The sequence below is a fragment of the Bos indicus genome, chromosome 18 (assembly GCF_029378745.1).
Source record: "Bos indicus isolate NIAB-ARS_2022 breed Sahiwal x Tharparkar chromosome 18, NIAB-ARS_B.indTharparkar_mat_pri_1.0, whole genome shotgun sequence".
In the NCBI taxonomy this organism is placed as follows: Eukaryota; Metazoa; Chordata; class Mammalia; order Artiodactyla; family Bovidae; genus Bos; species Bos indicus.
Window position 1 is genome coordinate 63,429,244 of NC_091777.1, and position 17,566 is coordinate 63,446,809.

The following is a 17,566-nucleotide window of genomic DNA, read 5'->3' on the forward strand; positions in this document are numbered from 1 at the left end:
GACTTACTTCACTCTGTATAATAGGCTCCAGTTTCATCCATCTCATTAGAACTGATTCAAATGCATTCTTTTTAATGGCTGAGTAATATTCCTTGGTGATGGCCATTGGGGCCCGGCGTGCTGCAATTCATGGGGTTGCAAAGAGTCGGACACCACTAAGCGGCTGAATTGAACTGAATAATATTGTTAGTTTCTGCCATACATCAACATGGATTAGCCATAGCTATACTTATGTCCCCTCCACTGGGAAATCTTTTAATCCTGGAATCCTCTGTTCTCGAAGCTGTTCATGCAGGTCTGGTTATAATGTCTCTTTAAGCCCCTGAAAAGACAAAAGGCTCTGTCTGTTCTGCCACTTTTTATCTCTATATGAATGGGAAAGTGTTATACCTTTCAAGTTCAGAGCCTTGAGAATAGTTTAGTCCCTCAGTCGTGTCTGACTCTTTGTGATCCCATGGGCTGTGACCCGCCAGGCTCCTCTGTCCATGGGGGTTCTCCAGGCAAGAACGATGGGGTGGGTTGCCACTTCCTTCTCCAGGAGATCTTCCTGCATTGCAGGCAGATTCTTTATCATCTGAGTCACCAGGAATTCCCACCAGTAACATAATGTGATTCAATATTTCATCCCACAATTAATATTGCCATTGTTTTCCATTTACTTTTATCATGGACATGGTGGGATTTGGGCATCATACTTTCACTCTAAGTGTAGCATAACACTGACGTGAAATATACCATAAATTTAAAAATAGAAGAATGAATACAATGCTAGATTTCAAATTGAAAAAAAAAAAAAGGTATGCAACAAGCAAAAAAGATTTACTGCATACCATGAAGAACTATAGTCAATATCTTGTAATAACCTAAAATGGAAAATAATCTGAAAAATAATGTATGCATATTTGTATAACTTAAAATCACCTTGCTATGCACTTGCAACATTGTAAGTCAACTGCACTTCAATAAAATATAAATATTATGAGAATAAAAATGGAACCAGTAAAATAAATAAATTTTAAAATAAAATGAAAGAAAATGAATTCACTCAGTCATGTCTGACTCTTTGCGATGCTATGGAGTGTAGACTGGAAAGCTCCAATGTTCATGGGATTTTCCAGGCTGGAATACTGGAATGCATTGCCATTACCTTCTCCAAATAGTGCAGGCCAACTGCAGCATACTCCCCGATGGTCTGTGTACTCACTCTCACATTCCAACTCTGCATACAGTGTATTCACATGGGCACCCTGAGCTGCCCAAAAGAGTCTCAGCCCAGATGGTGAGTTTGTGGAAGGTCCCTGGAAGGAAGTCAGAGGCTGAGTCCCTGGACTTCCCCACTCCTCACTCCCCAGCTCAGCTCAGGAGCCCATCCAGGTTTCACCAGCATCACTCTAGAATCCCAGTGCCCCCACCTCATCCCCCACTGATTTCCTGGGACTGAAGTGAGACATGGGGACCCAGGAGCCTTGGGAAGGCTCACCTGCAGGGTTTGCAGCCCTCTGGCACAGACTCAGCCCTGGAAGTGAGAGATTTGCCACCAAAATCTTGGGCTGATTCTCTCCTATAAGGATCCCTGGCCCCTCCAGAAGCCTGAGCCCTGAGGTTCCCATGAACTGGGGGCCGGGTGGGCGTCCCGTGCCCTCCTGTGGTCCCCTTCCTGCAGTCCACATCTGACCGAGGAGGGGAACCTCAGAGAGGATGGAAGGCATGTCTGAAGCTCTGAGTGTCCAGCCGCCCCCGCCCCCATCCTGTACAGATGAGGGGACCGTGGGGCCTTAGCGGACAAACAGGAAGTGGTCCCTGGGGGGCTGCCACCACCCCTTGGGTTTCCCACGGCCATGGCCCCGCAGCAAAGGGGCGACCCCTCTGTGGACATGGCGCCAATGTCTCCAGGCAGGGCTCAGGAGGCATCTCAGCCCGGACCTGAGGTCTCAGCTCTTTCTTTTCCTGCCCAGTCTGACCGCCTGCTCTAGACTGTGGGACCCAGCTTCTCGTCCTGAGTCAGCCCCGGACAGTCTGGCTCCAAATAGGACTCAGAACTTTATTTTCCCAGTCCCCTCCAGAAGTGGAATTTACTTCTTGTCTTTGGTCAGTTCGTAAATTATTGCATAGCACCTACTCTGTACCACACATTGGTGCCACACAGCAGAAATACACCCATGACCCAGGGAAACCCATCTTCTGTAGGTTCTTGAAGAACTAAGATTCTGCTCAATGTGGGCATCAAATGCTAACAATCATTTTTTAAAAAGAAGAAACAAGAGAATAACTGGGTTCCATGTCTACATTCTAAACATCTTAAAAATTAAGCTCCTGAACTCTGGTCCAAGCACTTCATGGCAAAAAAGGAAAAAAAAAAAATATTAGGGAAAAAGTGGAAACAGTGACAGATTTTCTTTTCTTGGGCTCCAAAACTACTGTGGATAGTGACAGCAGCCATGAAATTAAAAGACCCTTCTCCTATGATGAAAAGCTGTGACAAACCTAGACACCGTATTAGAAAGTGCTGTGCCAACACAGTTCCTTATAGTCAAAGCTATGGTTTTTCTAGTAGGCATATATGGATGTGAGAGTTGGATATAAAGAAGGCTGAACACAGAAGAACACATTTTTAGACTGTAATGCTGGGGAAGACTTTTGAGACTCTCATGAACAGCAAGGAGATCAAACCTATCAATCCTAAAGGAAATCAATCCCGAGAATATTCATTGGTAGGACTGATGCTAAAGCTGAAGCTGCAATAGTTTGACCACATGATGCAAAGAACTGACTATTGGAAAAGACCCTGATGCTGGGAAAGAATGAGGGCAAGAGGAGAAGAGGGCGACAGAGGATGAGATGGTTGGATGACATCAAGACCCAATGGACTTGAGTTTGAGCAAACTCTGGGAGACAGTGAAGGACAGAGAAGCCTGGCATGCTGCAGTCGATGGGGTTGCAAAAGTCACACATGACTTAGTGACCGAACAACGACAACAACGTCTACACTGTACTTGAGAGAATGGCTGCTTGAGGATGTGGAGAGCCATGGGTAGGAGCAGGTACATTCTAGAGAGAAAAGAACATTCCATAGAACCCTGGGACACAGGGGCTTACTCAAGGGGGACAAGGGGATTTGATGATGGTCATGTACAGTACTGTCCACTGTTGAAGGATGATATTTTATTTTTAAGAAAAAATGGAAGATATAAGCAAGAAACTGTATGATAAGAAAACTTTATGAAGGTCATATTATATTAGCTGCTGTAGAGAAAAGGGAAATGAGACTATAAGTTTAATTTCTTTAATTAAAAATAAATAATTTGACCTTCAATTATTCTGATATGGGTATGTCAACCAGCATTCTAAATGATTTATGTGGATTTTTCTTATGAAAATTGCCCCTTAAGAAGGCAAAAACCCATTAACAAGTGATGGAAATGATAGTGTCTACCTTTGTGTCTACTTTCAATTGGGAGTACAAAAGGAACTTGTTGAGTCTGAGTGTTCTCAGAAGAGTTGATATGAGAGAGCACACAAATGTTAAATGGCCCATTTTCCGTGGGTGTGTGTGTGTGGTGTAATTGTACCAGTATCATTTGGAGGGAAGAAAAGGTGAGAGCTGAGGTTGGGGGCGGGGAGTCAACTCTGGAGGACCATGAACAGGATTGAATTTGGATAGAAGAGTTTGGAGTTTGACCTGAAGATGTGGGCACCATGGAAGGATTGGGGGCAGAAAGCAGCTTCTGAAATGTGAGTTAGAAAGATGAAATGTGGAGGGTGAACTGGAGATGGGAGTGTGGGTCTGGAACTCAGAACCCAGGCAGGTTGTGGCTGGGATCCAGGTGTGGCTGTGGGTGGACTCTGTAGATGGAGAAAACATCAGGGGCCAGGGCGACCCTGGAGGCTGAACTCTTTTACTGTGTGATTGAATACAAGATGTAAGAGTGGAGGTGTTGAGTGTTACCTTCAGCGATGCCCTCAGAGACCTGGTGAACTGAGGGGTGGGCAAGCGAGGAGGGCTGGAGAGTTTTGTACACTCTGCTCCCACAAGAAAGCACAACTCTTCCTCTTGGGCCCAAAGGGCAGGCTTTATTTCTCCCAGTGACAGGCCAGTATCTGTAAAAAGCAGATTTTGTCTCTGTCCCCTTGAGGGGAAGCATGTGAGTCATTTTTGTCTCTTCAAAGCATCCTTTGATGCTGCATGTTGCTCTCCTCTTCAACCAACAAAGACTCCAGGGTCAGACAAGAATGGTCCTTGTCAGAGCTCCTGACCAAGGACAGATGCATATATTAACAGAATATGATGACAGGACTTTTTTAAGATCTGCTCTGTACAGCACCATAGCACCTGGCCACAGGACGCTACTGAGCACTTGAAATGTGGTGGGTGTGACTGAAGAATTGAATGCTTTACTTCATATACGTGTAGAGTCATTGTACCACGTGCCTGGGGAACTACTTTATCGGCCACTGCGGATCCAGACTGAGGGGGATCTTGTTGTCATGTTTCTACCCCTGGAACCCAGCACCCTCAGTGCACACGGCTGGGAAAGGTTGAGGGGGCTTCCCCAATGGCTCAGTGATAACGAATCCGCCTGCCAACGCAAGAGACATGGGTTCAGTCCCTGGGTCAAGAAGATCCCCTCGAGAAGGGAATGGCAACCCACTCCAGTATCCTTGCCTAGAGAATCCCATGGACAGAGGAGCCTAGCAAGCTACACACCATCCATGGGTTCACAAAGAGTTGGACATGACTGAATCGCCTTAGCACGCACACACGCAGCTTCACGTGGATAGTACATGTGATATTCACACTGGATATCTCAAACAGGATATACTTCATCTTTTAAAAGGCCATCTAGCATTTTTTTAAATTTTTATTTTATTTTTAAACTTTACATAATTGTATTAGTTTTGCCAAATATCAAAATGAATCTGCCACAGGTATACATGTGTTCCCCATCCTGAACCCTCCTCCCTCCTCCCTCCCCATACCATCCCTCTGGGTCGTCCCAGTGCACTAGCCCCAAGCATCCAGTATCGTGCATCGAACCTGGACTGGCATCTCGTTTCATACATGATATTTTACATGTTTCAATGCCATTCTCCCAAATCTTCCCACCCTCTCCCTCTCCCATAGAGTCCATAAGACTGTTCTATACATCAGTGTCTCTTTTGCTATCTCGTACACAGGGTTATTGTTACCATCTTTCTAAATTCCATATATATGCATTAGTATACTGTATTGGTGTTTTTCTTTCTGGCTTACTTCACTCAGTATAATAGGCTCCAGTTTCATCTAGCATTGATTTTATTATTCCTCATGGAAAGCATTTTATTTTAAATACAACAGTATGCACATGTCAATCTTAAACTTCCAATCTATCTCTCCCCCCACCCTTCCCTTCCGTAACTCTAAGATTGTTCTCTAAGTCTACAAGTCTGTTTCTGTCTTGTATTACTGAATAGACATTTTATTTTTTTTAACTGAATAATTTGAAGAATCAGCTGGCAAATTTTTTATGCTTTATTGGAATTTTAGAAAAAGTAGGATGATCATAGTAACCTACCCAGATGGGTGATTGATTATACCTTCTCCCCAAATAGTGAGATAGATAAAATGTAGTCCTAAAATAGGCAGGAGATTACGAAGAGGTTGTGGGATTTTTTAAGACAATCCTATAATTCTTGGACTGCACTGTTACCTCAGAGTTGCTGGGCTGCTTTGGAGGAGGAGGAGTGTCCATGGAGGAACCCCTTAAAAAAGAGATCTAAGTCCTCAATTTGTAACACTCTACGTGCTCACAGCCTGGGGCCAGGTCAGGGCTCAGCATGGTCTTGGTTTACATTGAATTCTTCATAGATAATGGGCTCTGTGAAGGGGTGCATGTGACTCAGGGGAGCGGGAGTGAACAGTCTCTCGGAGAGGGTCCCGAGGTTCAAGTGGGCGTATATCACATCTTCTGCTGCAGGATCCTGAGAGAAAGGAGGTGTAAATGATCGACTGAGATGTGATCTTCGAAGGCTGGGGCATTGGGCATTGGAAGGGCTCAGGCTATGGCAAGGGTTTGGCCTGGGAGGACTCACCTCGCCGTTCACTGTTTGGCCTTCATTGGGCTCTCCTTCCATGTTGGCAACATCTGCGAATGGAAGAGAGTCAAGGCTCTTCAGGGTGGAGGCAGTTATTCCAGACCTCCGTATCTTTGATGGGGATATCAAAGCCAGAAAATGTCAGGGGTATACCCCAGGTGTAGAGACTGTCTACTACACACACACACACACACACACACACACACACACACATACACACACAACCATATACAAGCCCAGCCATTCACGGACTGTCTCATGAACCTGTGCAAACCCATGGACCCATCCTATGTCTTCTGTTATGGACCATCCTTTTCTGTGTAACAGCAGTTTCCCAAGATCATGTAGGGAATAAGAACAGATGGCTGTGGTTGAAGGGAAGAACAGGGTTTGGAATGTCCCTGGTGGCCCGGGGATTAAGACCCCCACCCCCTATCCAGTGCAGGGGCCGCGGGCTCTATCCCTGGTGGGAGAACTATCATCCCACCTGCCTTGAAGCAACTAAGCCCCACGTGCTTCACCTGCTGAGCCCACGAGCTCTGCAGCCTTGAACTGCACCCCAGCTCCACAATGAGGATCCCCCATGCTGCAGCCAAGACCTGATGCAGCCAAGAATAAATCAACACATATTTTCATAAAAAGAACAGGGTTCCATGGGTCTCTGGAAGATGTTCCATCTGGGATCTCAACACCAGAAATCAGTTTTTAACCTACAGGAAGTGAAAACTCCATTCTCTCCTATGAGTCCACCTCCCACTGGGTCAGATGATGCTGAGCTCGCCACCTTCAGACTTACGATTTTGGGTAGAAGACCAGTAACAGACAAGAGCAGCGAGGATGATGCTGGTAGAGGTGAAGGCTATGACAAGCCCAAGCCCAAGGAAAATGTACCACGTGCTGGAGTGTTTTTGAGGAAGCAGTGCTTCTACCAACAAGCAAAAGGAAGAAAATCTGGTTATTTGTTGAGTAGGCTGTGTGCCTACACACTGGATTTATTGTATCCTTGTGTCAAACTGTCAGCATCTGTCAACCTGATCAGTTATGGTCTCCACTTTCCAGGAGGTACCAAAGCATCCAGGAGAGATGCTAGCAGTGGATAAAGTAAAGAGGCTGTGCAAGACCAGCTGAGGTCTGAATCAAGGTCTCCTGGGCATCGAAGCAGTTATTGTCTGCTGCCCTGTATGACAAGCCATGGCATTTTTGCAAGAATGGAGACCACGTTAATCCACAATACATTTCCCCTTCATCCACATAGACCTGTAATGGAATCCTCAAGAAGACACGACACTTATATATCTGAACTGTGGAATGTTTAGTTCATAAAACACTAACATAGAAATAACACATATTTAAGGTGCTCCCTAAAATTCTCCCCTTTTCACCCCACATTCATTTCCAAAGATCCTGGTGGAGGGAAGGTAAGCTTCTCCCTTAAGCATGGGATCAGGTCACTCTGACTCACTTTGTCCAGTTTAGAAATTCCCAGTCACAGAGCATGAGAAGCTCAATGCCCCCTGTGGGTCTCCTGCAGACCATGGTCTCAAATGCTAACTTAACAGGGACGTTGAGGAGCCCAAAGTCACAGAGCTGGGAGGTGGCAGAGCCAACACTCACACAGGAACCCTCTGTCTTCTCAGAAATTTGCTGAGATAGGAGACCGTCTTGCTTACCTTCTGTGGTATGTGGATCCATGGTTGATGGGCAAGTACTTGTAGTGGATCCTAGGAGAAAAAAGACAGGGGTGAACAAGTAACCTTCCTCATACTGACTGAATGAGGACTATTCTTTCTGGAAGGTTGACCTCCTGGCTGTCCTTGACTCTGTCATCCCTCAGAGCACTGATGGGATGAGGGGAGACCTTCTGGCTCCTCCCTGTGAATGCGTTGAGTAGACCCTCCATCCTGGAGATGTGATGGTAGAAGGATGTGGAAGGATATGCCTGGTGGTGAAAGACAGCTGTATGCTAGAGACATTCTCTCTGCTCCAGGAATGAATGTCTATGCTCCTTAATTGGGAAATCACCTGTATGTCAGAGCTGCTTCAGAGAAAAGACTAAGAGCAAGGAGCCAATGCAATCTCTGATCTTCCCAAATCAGCCCAGCCTCTCCTCCTCCTGGGTCTACTCTGACCTTTTTCTTTATTGCCTGGATAGACATGATTCTGATGTGGAGCATCCATACTGGAGGTGGAAGAGGGTTGAGATCCCATCTACCATCTCTCTTCCTCTCTGGTTCTCATTGCCTCCATTTCTCCAGAAGCCCTAACATTCCCCTAACACCAGCACAGAGCCTAGAGGTAGAGCTCAGTGATAGAGTAAGATGTTATGGAAAAACCCAAATGGACTTCTTGGCCAATGCAATGTGATTTAGTGCATTGTGAAGCATGGGAATCTTATTGGGGTTCTGGAGACAAGAATATTGAAGTGGGTTGCCATTTCCTCTTCTAGGGGAATACGTGTTGTCTAAACTCTTCACTATGACCCGTCAGTCTTGGTGGGCCTGCACGACATGGCTGATAGCTTCATTGAGTTACACAAGCCCCTTCACCAGGACAAGGCTGTGATACATGAAGTGGAGATAGTGAAGGACAGAGGAGTCTGTTGTGCTGCAGTCCAGGGGGTCGCAAAGAATTGGACACAGCTTAGTGACAGCAAGCTGGAACAGCAACAAGAAAGCATGGGCCAGGAAGAGGTTCCTCACCTGTGACAGACAGGAACAGTGGGTCGCTGGAGTCTGACCACGAGTAGGGAGAGTGAGTGAAGGAGCCGTAGCACCTGTAGACACCGCTGTGGGCTGGGGTTCCAGGACCCAGAGGGAACTCTGCCTGGAGTGCTCCATGGGGGCTCTGCCCTCCAGCAAGTGGGCACTCAAGGTTCTCCCCATCCCTGAGCAGATGGAACTGGTCAAAGGCGCTTTCGGAGCTGCAGACCAAGGTCACGTTCTCTCCTGACCTCACCACGGGGCCCCCCTGGGCTGAGAGAGAGGGTTTCTTGGACAGACCTGGAAGGAGGAGACCCTCATCTTAGAGCACAAAGTAACTCTAGTCCTAAGTATAGGACTAAAGCCGGAAGTGTACAACAAGAGGAGCACTGCAATGAGAAGGGCGCCCACTGGCAGGAGAGAAAGACCCACAGTAACAGATACCCAGCACAGGCAAAAATTCAAACATAACTCTAAATACGGGTGTCATTTAAAATCCTTTTAAAAAAATACATAATTTTTAAAATGGAGTGTCATTTAATATCCTTTTTTTTATCATCTGTTTCCAGAACTGATATTTTAAAAAAATTTTTAATATAAATTCATTTATTTTAATTGGAGGCTAATTACTTTACAATATTGTATTGGTTTTGCCATACATCAACATTAATCCGCCATGGGTGTACACGTGTTCCCCATCTTGAGCCCCCCTCCCACCTCCCTACCCATACCATCCCTCTGGTCATCCCAGTGCACCAGACCTGTATCCTATATCATGTATCATGAGCATCCTGTATCATGCATTGAACCTGGACTGGCGATTCATTTCTTATATGATATTATGCATGTTTCAATGCCATTCTCCCAAATCATCCCACCCTCGCCCTCTCCCACAGAGTCCAAAAGACTGTCTATACATCTGTGTCTCTCTTGCTGTCTCACATACAGAGTTATCGTTACCATCTTTCTAAATTCCATAGATATGCGTTAGCATACTGTATTTGTGTTTTTCTTTCTGGCTTATTTCACTCTGTATAATAGGCTCCAGTTTCATCCACCTCATTAGAACTGATTCAAATATATTCTTTTTAATGGCTGAGTAATACTCCATTGTGTATATGTACCATGGCTTTCTTATCCATTCATCTGCTGATGGACATCTAGGTTGCTTCCATGTCCTGGCTATTATAAACAGTGCTGCGATGAACACTGGGGCACACGTGTCTCTTTCCCTTCTGGTTTCCTCAGTGTGTATGCCCAGCAGTGGGATTGCTGGGTTGTATGGCATTTCTATTTCCAGTTTTTTAAGGAATCTTCACACTGTTCTCACTAAAGTCAGGACCAAGACAAGGGTGCCCACTTTCAGCACTACTATTCAGCATAGCTTTGGAAGTTTTGGCCACAGCAATCAGAGCAGAAAAAGAAAAAAAAGGAATCCAAATTGGAAAAGAAGTAAGACTCTCACTGTTTCCAGATGACATGATCCTCTACATTGAAAACCCTAAAGACTCCACCAGAAAATTACCTGAGCCAATCAAGGAATATAGTAAAGTTGCAGGATATAAAATCAACACACAGAAATCCCTTGCATTCTTATACACTAATAATGAGAAAATAGAAAGAGAAGTTAAGGAAACAATTCCATTCACCATTGCAATGAAAAGAATAAAATCCTTAGGAATATACCTACCTAAAGAAACAAAAGACCTATATATAGAAAACTATAAAACACTGGTGAAAGAAATCAAAGAGGACACAAATAGATGGAGAAATATATCTGTGGTCATGGATCAGAAGAATCAATACAGTGAAAATGAGTATACTACCCAAAGCAATCTATAGATTCAATGCATTCCTATCGAGCAATCAAGGGTATTTTTCTTTTTTTTTTTAATTTTATTTTATTTTTAAACTTTACATAATTGTATTAGTTTTGCCAAATATCAAAATGAATCCACCACAGGTATACATGTGTTCCCCATCCTGAACTCTCCTCCCTCCTCCCTCCCCATACCACAGAGCTAAAACAAATAATTTCACAATTTGTATGGAAATACAAAAAACCTTGAATAGCCAAAGCAATCATGAGAAAGAAGAATTGAACTGGAGGGATCACCCTGGCTCACTTCAGGATCTACTACAAAGCCACAGTTATCAAGACAGTATGGTACTGGCACAAAGACAGAAATATAGACCAATGGAACAAAATAGCCCAGAGATAAATCCACACACCTATGCACACCTTATCTTTGACAAGGGAGGCAAGAATATACAATGGAGAAAAGACAATCTCTTTAACAAGTGGTGCTGGGAAAAATGGTCAACCACTTGTAAAAGAATGAAACTAGAACACTTTCTAACACCATACACAAAAATAAACTCAAAATGAATTAAAGATCTAAACATAAGACCAGAAACTATAAAACTCCTAGAGGAGAACATAGGCAAAACACTCTCCGACATAAATCACAGCAGGATCCTCTATGACCCATCTTCCAGAATATTGGAAATAAAAGCAAAAATAAACAAATGGGACCTAATTAAAATTAAAAGCTTCTGCACAACAAAGGAAACTATAAGCAAGGTGAAAAGACAGCCTTCAGAATGGGAGAAAATAATAGCAAATGAAGCAACTGACAAAGAATTAATCTCAAAAACAGACAAACAGCTCCTGCAGATCAATTCCAGAAAAATAAAGGACCCAATCAAAAAATGGGCCAAAAAGAACTAAACAGACATTTCTCCAAAGAAGACATACAGATGGCTAACAAACACATGAAAAGATGCTCAACATCACTCATTATCAGAGAAATGCAAATCAAAACCACAATGGGGAACCATTTCATACAGTCAGAATGGCTGCTATCCAAAAGTCTACAAACAATAAATGCTGGAGAGGGTGGGGAGAAAAGGGAAACCTCTTACACTGTTGGTGGGAATGAACACTAGTAATATCCTTTTTTTAAAAAAAAAATATGTATATGAATAGCTGAATCATTCTGTTGTACAACAGGAATTAACAACATCTTAAATCAACTAAACTTCAAGAAAAATAAATAAGAAAAAATAGATTTAAAAAATCAACCAAATTGGGCTGCTCTTGAAATACCATGTTTTCTGATGGTCCCAGCAGTAGTTAGTATGTAACCTGGGACCATCAGAAAACATGGTATTGACCCAGAAGCAGACATTATGGAGTAGAAATTGCCAGAATCTCACAGGATCTTTGACCACCTCATTCTTAAGGGAGTGTTCAGTGCTATCCTGCACAACCCCAGGGGCTGGACATGACTCCTTAGTGGGAGGGTTGGAGGGACCACTCCCCCCTCTTTGTGCAGAAGGATGCATTAAACCACAAGGCTGAGCAACTTCAGGGTGTCAACCTCCATCTCGATCACCCAGGGGCCAGACTGCAAGGGTGTCTGGTACCACAGTGTGCTGCTGACAGAGCAAGGGAGCTCTGATGTGAAAGTGGGAAACCAACCCCTTAACCAACCATGGTTGGCTGCCTGAATGGGGAATTGCCCGTGTCCCTGCTCTTGTACATTTTTCTCCATTGATCATTCTTTCACATTCTTGCTCCTTCACTCTCTCACCAGCTGTGTCTTCTCCTTAGCACATGGCAGGGGCTCTGTTCTCTTTTCCCTTCCGCTTTCACACCTCCTCTCTCTCTGGTTTGTTCCCTCTCCCGAGTGTGAGTGTATCTGCATGCCTGTCATTCTCTCCCGGTACCGATACTGGACTAGACACCAGTCCATCTGTGACACAGAGAGCAGAAGGGACTGGTCTGGCCACACTCACCTGTGATGACGATGTCCACAGGATCACTGGGAGCTGACCACTCATAGGGGGAGTGTCTGAGAGAGCCGTAGCATCTGTAGGTGCCTGCACTCGCCAAAGTCATGGGGCCAATGACGAAGTCAGCTGGGGCATGCCCACGAGTGAGCATCTCTCCACGTCTCTGGAAATGCCCTGTGCTGTTTTCTTGGTGCAGGATAAATTTGTCCAACAGCGGTGAGTGACAGCGGAGCGTCACATTCTCTCCTGCACCCACAAGGGGGCTGGGGTGGGCTGAGATGGAGGGTTTTGTGAACACACCTAGGAGCAAAGAGCTTGTGAGCTTCAGTGAGTCACCACACCTCAGCGCTCCCCCTGACATCTGAAGGTGTGAAAAATGTCCCCGTGAACCATCAAAGTCAATTACCCTTCCTGTGTGTTTTGTTGCATTTTCTTTAGCCTTGTTCTCGGGCTGTGGCTCATGCTTTTCTGTTTTTCTTTGCTCAAGACCTCCAGCCTCTTTTGTGTTTATTCTACACTGTTTAGCTGTTGGATCTGCTCTCAGCTTCATGCATGCATACTCAGACACTTCAGTCCTGTCCAACTCTCTGCAACCCCATGAACCATAGCCTGCCAGGCTCCTCTGTCCACAGGATTCTCCAGGCGAGAATACTGGACTGGGTTGCCATGCTCTCAGCTTCATCCTGTCCCTAATATGTGTGGTGGGGAGCTGGGTCATTCTGACGATGCATTCCCTGGCTCTGTTCACACTCATCTAGAATGTGGCTGATGACTGGCAGGAGATTGGAAAGGAGGTGGAGAAAAAAGGGAACATTTCCCCATCTGTGACCCCACCTCATGCCTCTGGAGACATTCCTGGGACTCCTCCCTGGGGCTCCAGCTCCTTCATATGGGATTACAGCTCCCTACTGGGTGGCAGGTGTTGGATCAGGGTCGTTCCCCATCCTCCCTGGTGGCAGGCAGTAGCAGCATCCTGTCTAACTAATGCCTAGGGAGGCTCCTCCTTCCTTTGCCGGAGCACCCCATCTATTCAACACCCTGAGTTTAAACTCTCAGAGTGGGTTCTCATTCCTGGTTCATTCCTGGCTGGAAATCCTGAGTAAATCTTCGACCGCGTAAGGAACTTGGACCTAGGATGGGATTGCCTGCATAGACGGCTGTCCAGGGCTGGGCTGGACCCCTCCTACCTGTGACCACAATCTGCAGGGGGTCACTGCTTCTGGAAAACACAGGGAGAGACCTGGATAATCCGGAACATGTGTAGGACCCGGCATGTTCTCTGGTCACCGGGCCAAGGGTGAAGGTGTTGAAATGATTTCCATGGAGCTTGGGCAAACTGGTCCCATCTGTTTTGAACAGTCTGAATCTCTTAAGTGGAGAACGAAAGTGACACTGAAGAGTCACAGTCTGTCCTAAGGGAACCATGGGGCTTGGCCAGGCTGACAAAGAGGGCTTGTCATATTCACCTAGGAGAGAAGGAGGCACAGGTTTTGAGAGGAAAATAGGAATGGTTCCCTCTCCCCCACTGGTCTTGTTGGAGTGCTTCCCCTTCAATTCTTCCAAGGCACCAACCCTAACGTGCATCACCCTGATACTCAAGGACACCTGGGGCTCGGGGACAGACAGAGACACAGTCAACCCAGGACAGACATCACGGAGATTCTAAGAATATGATTCTCAGCAGTGATTCTTATCAGGAGAAGAACTCCTTGGGTTGACAAAATGTTGAAAACTCTCTCAGAACAGAAAACACTAGGATTCCTGGGTGGTCTGGTCATTAGGACTCAGCACTTTCTCTGCCAAGGGCCTGGGTTGAATCCCTAATCATGGAACTGAGAACCTGCATGCTGTGTGATGCAGGCAAAAGAAAACACCACAAAAAAACTGACATATGGAAAAAAGGGAGAGGGCTTCCCTGTTGGATTTGTTGTAGCTCAAACGGTAAAGAAACTTCCTGCAAGGCAGGAGAGCAGGGTTCAGTCCCCAGGTAGGGAAGACCCCCTAGAGAAGCAAATGGCAATCCCATCCAGTATTCTTGCCCGGAGAATCCCATGGACAGAGGAGCCTGGTGAGCTACAGTCCGTGGGGTCGAAAAGAGTTGGACATGACTGAGCGAGTAACAGTAACACAGGTAACAAGTGAAAAAGCCACTTGACTGAAAAGAAGGAAATAAAGCTTGAACGTGGCTCCTTTGTTAGCTAACCTACATCAAATGTGTGACAAGATCCAGGTGGCCCTGCCTGATGAGCAGACCCTTCCCTGGGGTCCAGTCCAGTGGGCGTCCTGCAGATCCTGTTGTTAAGGGCCGGTTGGTGATGCCATGAGCCACCTTGTAGGGGAGGGTCTGTGAGGTACAGCCACTTGCTCCCCTCTCATGATAGAAATGGCACTCAGTGGGCCTAGCTCCCAGCTCCCAGACTTCACACTGTGCTTTCAGGTCCAGAGTCCAGAGCTGGGCTAATCTCTGGGGAGAGTGAAGATGACTATCAAGGCCAATAGGAGGACCAGGGATCCACAGGGCACACGGCTCTCACTGTACTCACAGGGGTCTCACCCTGATCCCCCAGTGTCATCTGCCTCAGCCCCAACTGCTCTTCTCAACAGAGAAATAAGGGATGGGAAGGACTCACCCACAGCTGCCCAGATCCTGAGACTTACACAGAACCCTAGAAAAAAAAACTACGTCAGAGATGGCTTGTCTCGATAGACCCCATGCTCTTTGCACCCTCATGCAGGGAACCTGGTCAGGGATGCAAGGACCCCCCGATTTCCACCATAACCCTCTCCAACCGTGTCTTTCTGGACTCACCGAGACTCAGGAGGCTGAGGAGTGTGGGGCACATGGCTCTGCTTCTGTGAGACAGGAGGCAGAACTGAGCAAAGCTGACAGAGGCACAGGATGCGGAAGACGGGCGGTGTTGTCGGTACAGTCAGCCTGGCTCATGTCACATGGGAAGATGGCCAACCTCTTCTCATGCCAGGGATGGAACTCTGACTTGAGCCGCATCACGGAGCACACCTCATGACCCGAGCATCACTTTTTGTTTCCCTGAACACTGTAAACCTAAGAGGATTCAGACAGATCTTGCTGCCTTTAGGAAGTAGAAACGGCGATTCAGTGTATACCATGCAGGATGCTTTTCCCAAGCCATTTATAAATCTCATTAACCTTAACTCTTTGCAGAAGAGAAATCACATGTTCCCACCTCGTGTGTCAGGCTCAGTGCAGGTTGCCAATTAAAGACTCATTAATAGAGACTTTTATTTTGCATTCTTATGAGAGGACCAGACTTGCAAATTATGGTTCTTTGAAAATACTTAAATATTCTACATTGTAATATGTGTGATTAAGAAACTAACTGTGTTAGTTTCAGGTGTACAACAAAGTGACTCAGTTATACATGTACATGCATCTATTGCTTTTCAAGTTCTTTTCCCACTTAGGGAGTTACAGAATATTAAGTAGAATTCTCTGTTTTATACAGTAGGTCCTTGTGGTCATGCATTTTTAATATAGCCGTGTGTATATGTCAGTCCCAAACTTCCAATCTAAGCTCCCCCTGACACTATCCCACCGAGTAACAGTAAGTTCATTCTCTGTGAGTCTGTTTTGTAAATAAGTTCATTTTTTTAGATGTCACAAGTAAACAATATCATGTGATATTTGTCTTTCTCTGACTCTTCCTCATCTGAAATTATTTTGTGACTGTGAGTGGAAACTTCGCACACACAACACTCTCTCTGTCTCGCTCCCTTCCTCCCTTTCCAATCCAAGGGCCACACATGTACACAAGATAACGTGTGTAAAGATGACTGTGGCGTTTTTTTTGGGAGGGGGATTTATTCTGCCTGAAAAGGTGGACAATCTTGCTTACTAGATACTCAGATGAACACAAAATATGTCAAGTCGAGATTTCCAAGCTCCAGAATGCTTGAGTGAGGGGTGTGTCCACAGCAATCAACTCCTAACTGGGACAAAATGGCCCAGCTGTTTCAGGACTCCAAGGACAGACATACACCCAGTACAGCTGTTGTTCATAGACAGGAAAGAGCCTCAGTAAGGGCAGCGATTCCACACCATTTTGCTGGTGGTGGGGGTCATTAAGATTAGTGATGCTTCGTAAGTAATAAATCTGGTCTCCTCTTGATCATTGTGTATGTAATGGAGTAACAGTACAGTCACCCTTCTTAAAATTTCCTCTTACTTACTTAATATCATGTTACAGAATTGATCTGTGTTCTTTGTCATTTCAGTTTGTGCATTTTTACTGCCATGTAATGTTTCATTGCAGATATAGAAACCACATATTTTTAAAAATTTTTAAAAAATTATTGAAGTATAGTTCATTTCTGCTGTACAGCAAATTGATTCAGCTTGACATATATATTCTTTTCCATTATGATTTATGCCAAGATACTGAATAGAATTCCCCGTGCCATACTGTAGGACCACATTCTTTATCCATTCTATGTATAAATAGATTTCATCTGCTAATTCCAAGATCCAGTCCTTCCCTCCTTGGAAACCCCAAGCCTGTTCTCTGTGTCTGTGAGTCTGTTCCTGTTGCATTGATATATTCCTTTTCGATTCCACATATAGGTGATATCACAGAAAATTGTCTTTCTCTTTCTGTCTACTTCACTTAATATGTTAAACTCCAGGTTCATCCATGCTTCTGCAAATGGCATGATTTCATTTTTTTAATGTCTGAGTGGTATTCCATTCTCTGTGTGTATAAGCATATACATCTTCTTTATCCATTCATCTGTCGATGGACAATTAGGCTGTTCCCATGTCTTGGCTATTGTAAGTTTTGCTGCTATGAACATAGGGGTGCATGAATCTTTTCAAGGTATAGGTTTTTTTCGAGATATATGCTCAGGACTTTAATTGTTGGATCATATGGAAACTCTGCTTTACTTATTTTGAGGAACTTTCATACTGTTTTCTACAGTGGCTGCACCAGTTTCCACTCCCCCAACAGTGGAAGAGGGTT

General features: G+C 45.1%; 1 protein-coding gene across 6 annotated transcripts in view; it reads right to left on the reverse strand.

Moving 5' to 3' along the window:
* LOC139177222 (putative killer cell immunoglobulin-like receptor like protein KIR3DP1) overlaps positions 1-15,489 on the reverse strand; it is a 42,521-nt gene extending 27,032 nt beyond the window's left edge. The window contains exons 1-9 of one of the 6 annotated variants that reach the window (XM_070771782.1): positions 15,379-15,489; positions 15,200-15,235; positions 13,757-14,035; positions 12,573-12,869; positions 8,772-9,071; positions 7,743-7,793; positions 6,869-6,997; positions 6,070-6,122; positions 4,856-5,958 (exon numbers count right to left, since the gene is read on the reverse strand). In XM_070771782.1, coding sequence (XP_070627883.1) covers positions 5,803-5,958; positions 6,070-6,122; positions 6,869-6,997; positions 7,743-7,793; positions 8,772-9,071; positions 12,573-12,869; positions 13,757-14,035; positions 15,200-15,235; positions 15,379-15,412 — 1,335 coding nt within the window. In that variant the 5' untranslated portion in view covers positions 15,413-15,489 and the 3' untranslated portion in view covers positions 4,856-5,802. Of the gene's footprint in view, positions 1-4,852; positions 5,959-6,069; positions 6,123-6,868; positions 6,998-7,742; positions 7,794-8,771; positions 9,072-12,572; positions 14,036-15,199; positions 15,236-15,378 lie in introns of those variants that run through there. The other 5 variants (XM_070771786.1, XM_070771780.1, XM_070771787.1 and 2 more) reach the window with 5 other exon arrangements.
* Between the last annotated feature and the right edge of the window lie 2,077 nt (positions 15,490-17,566).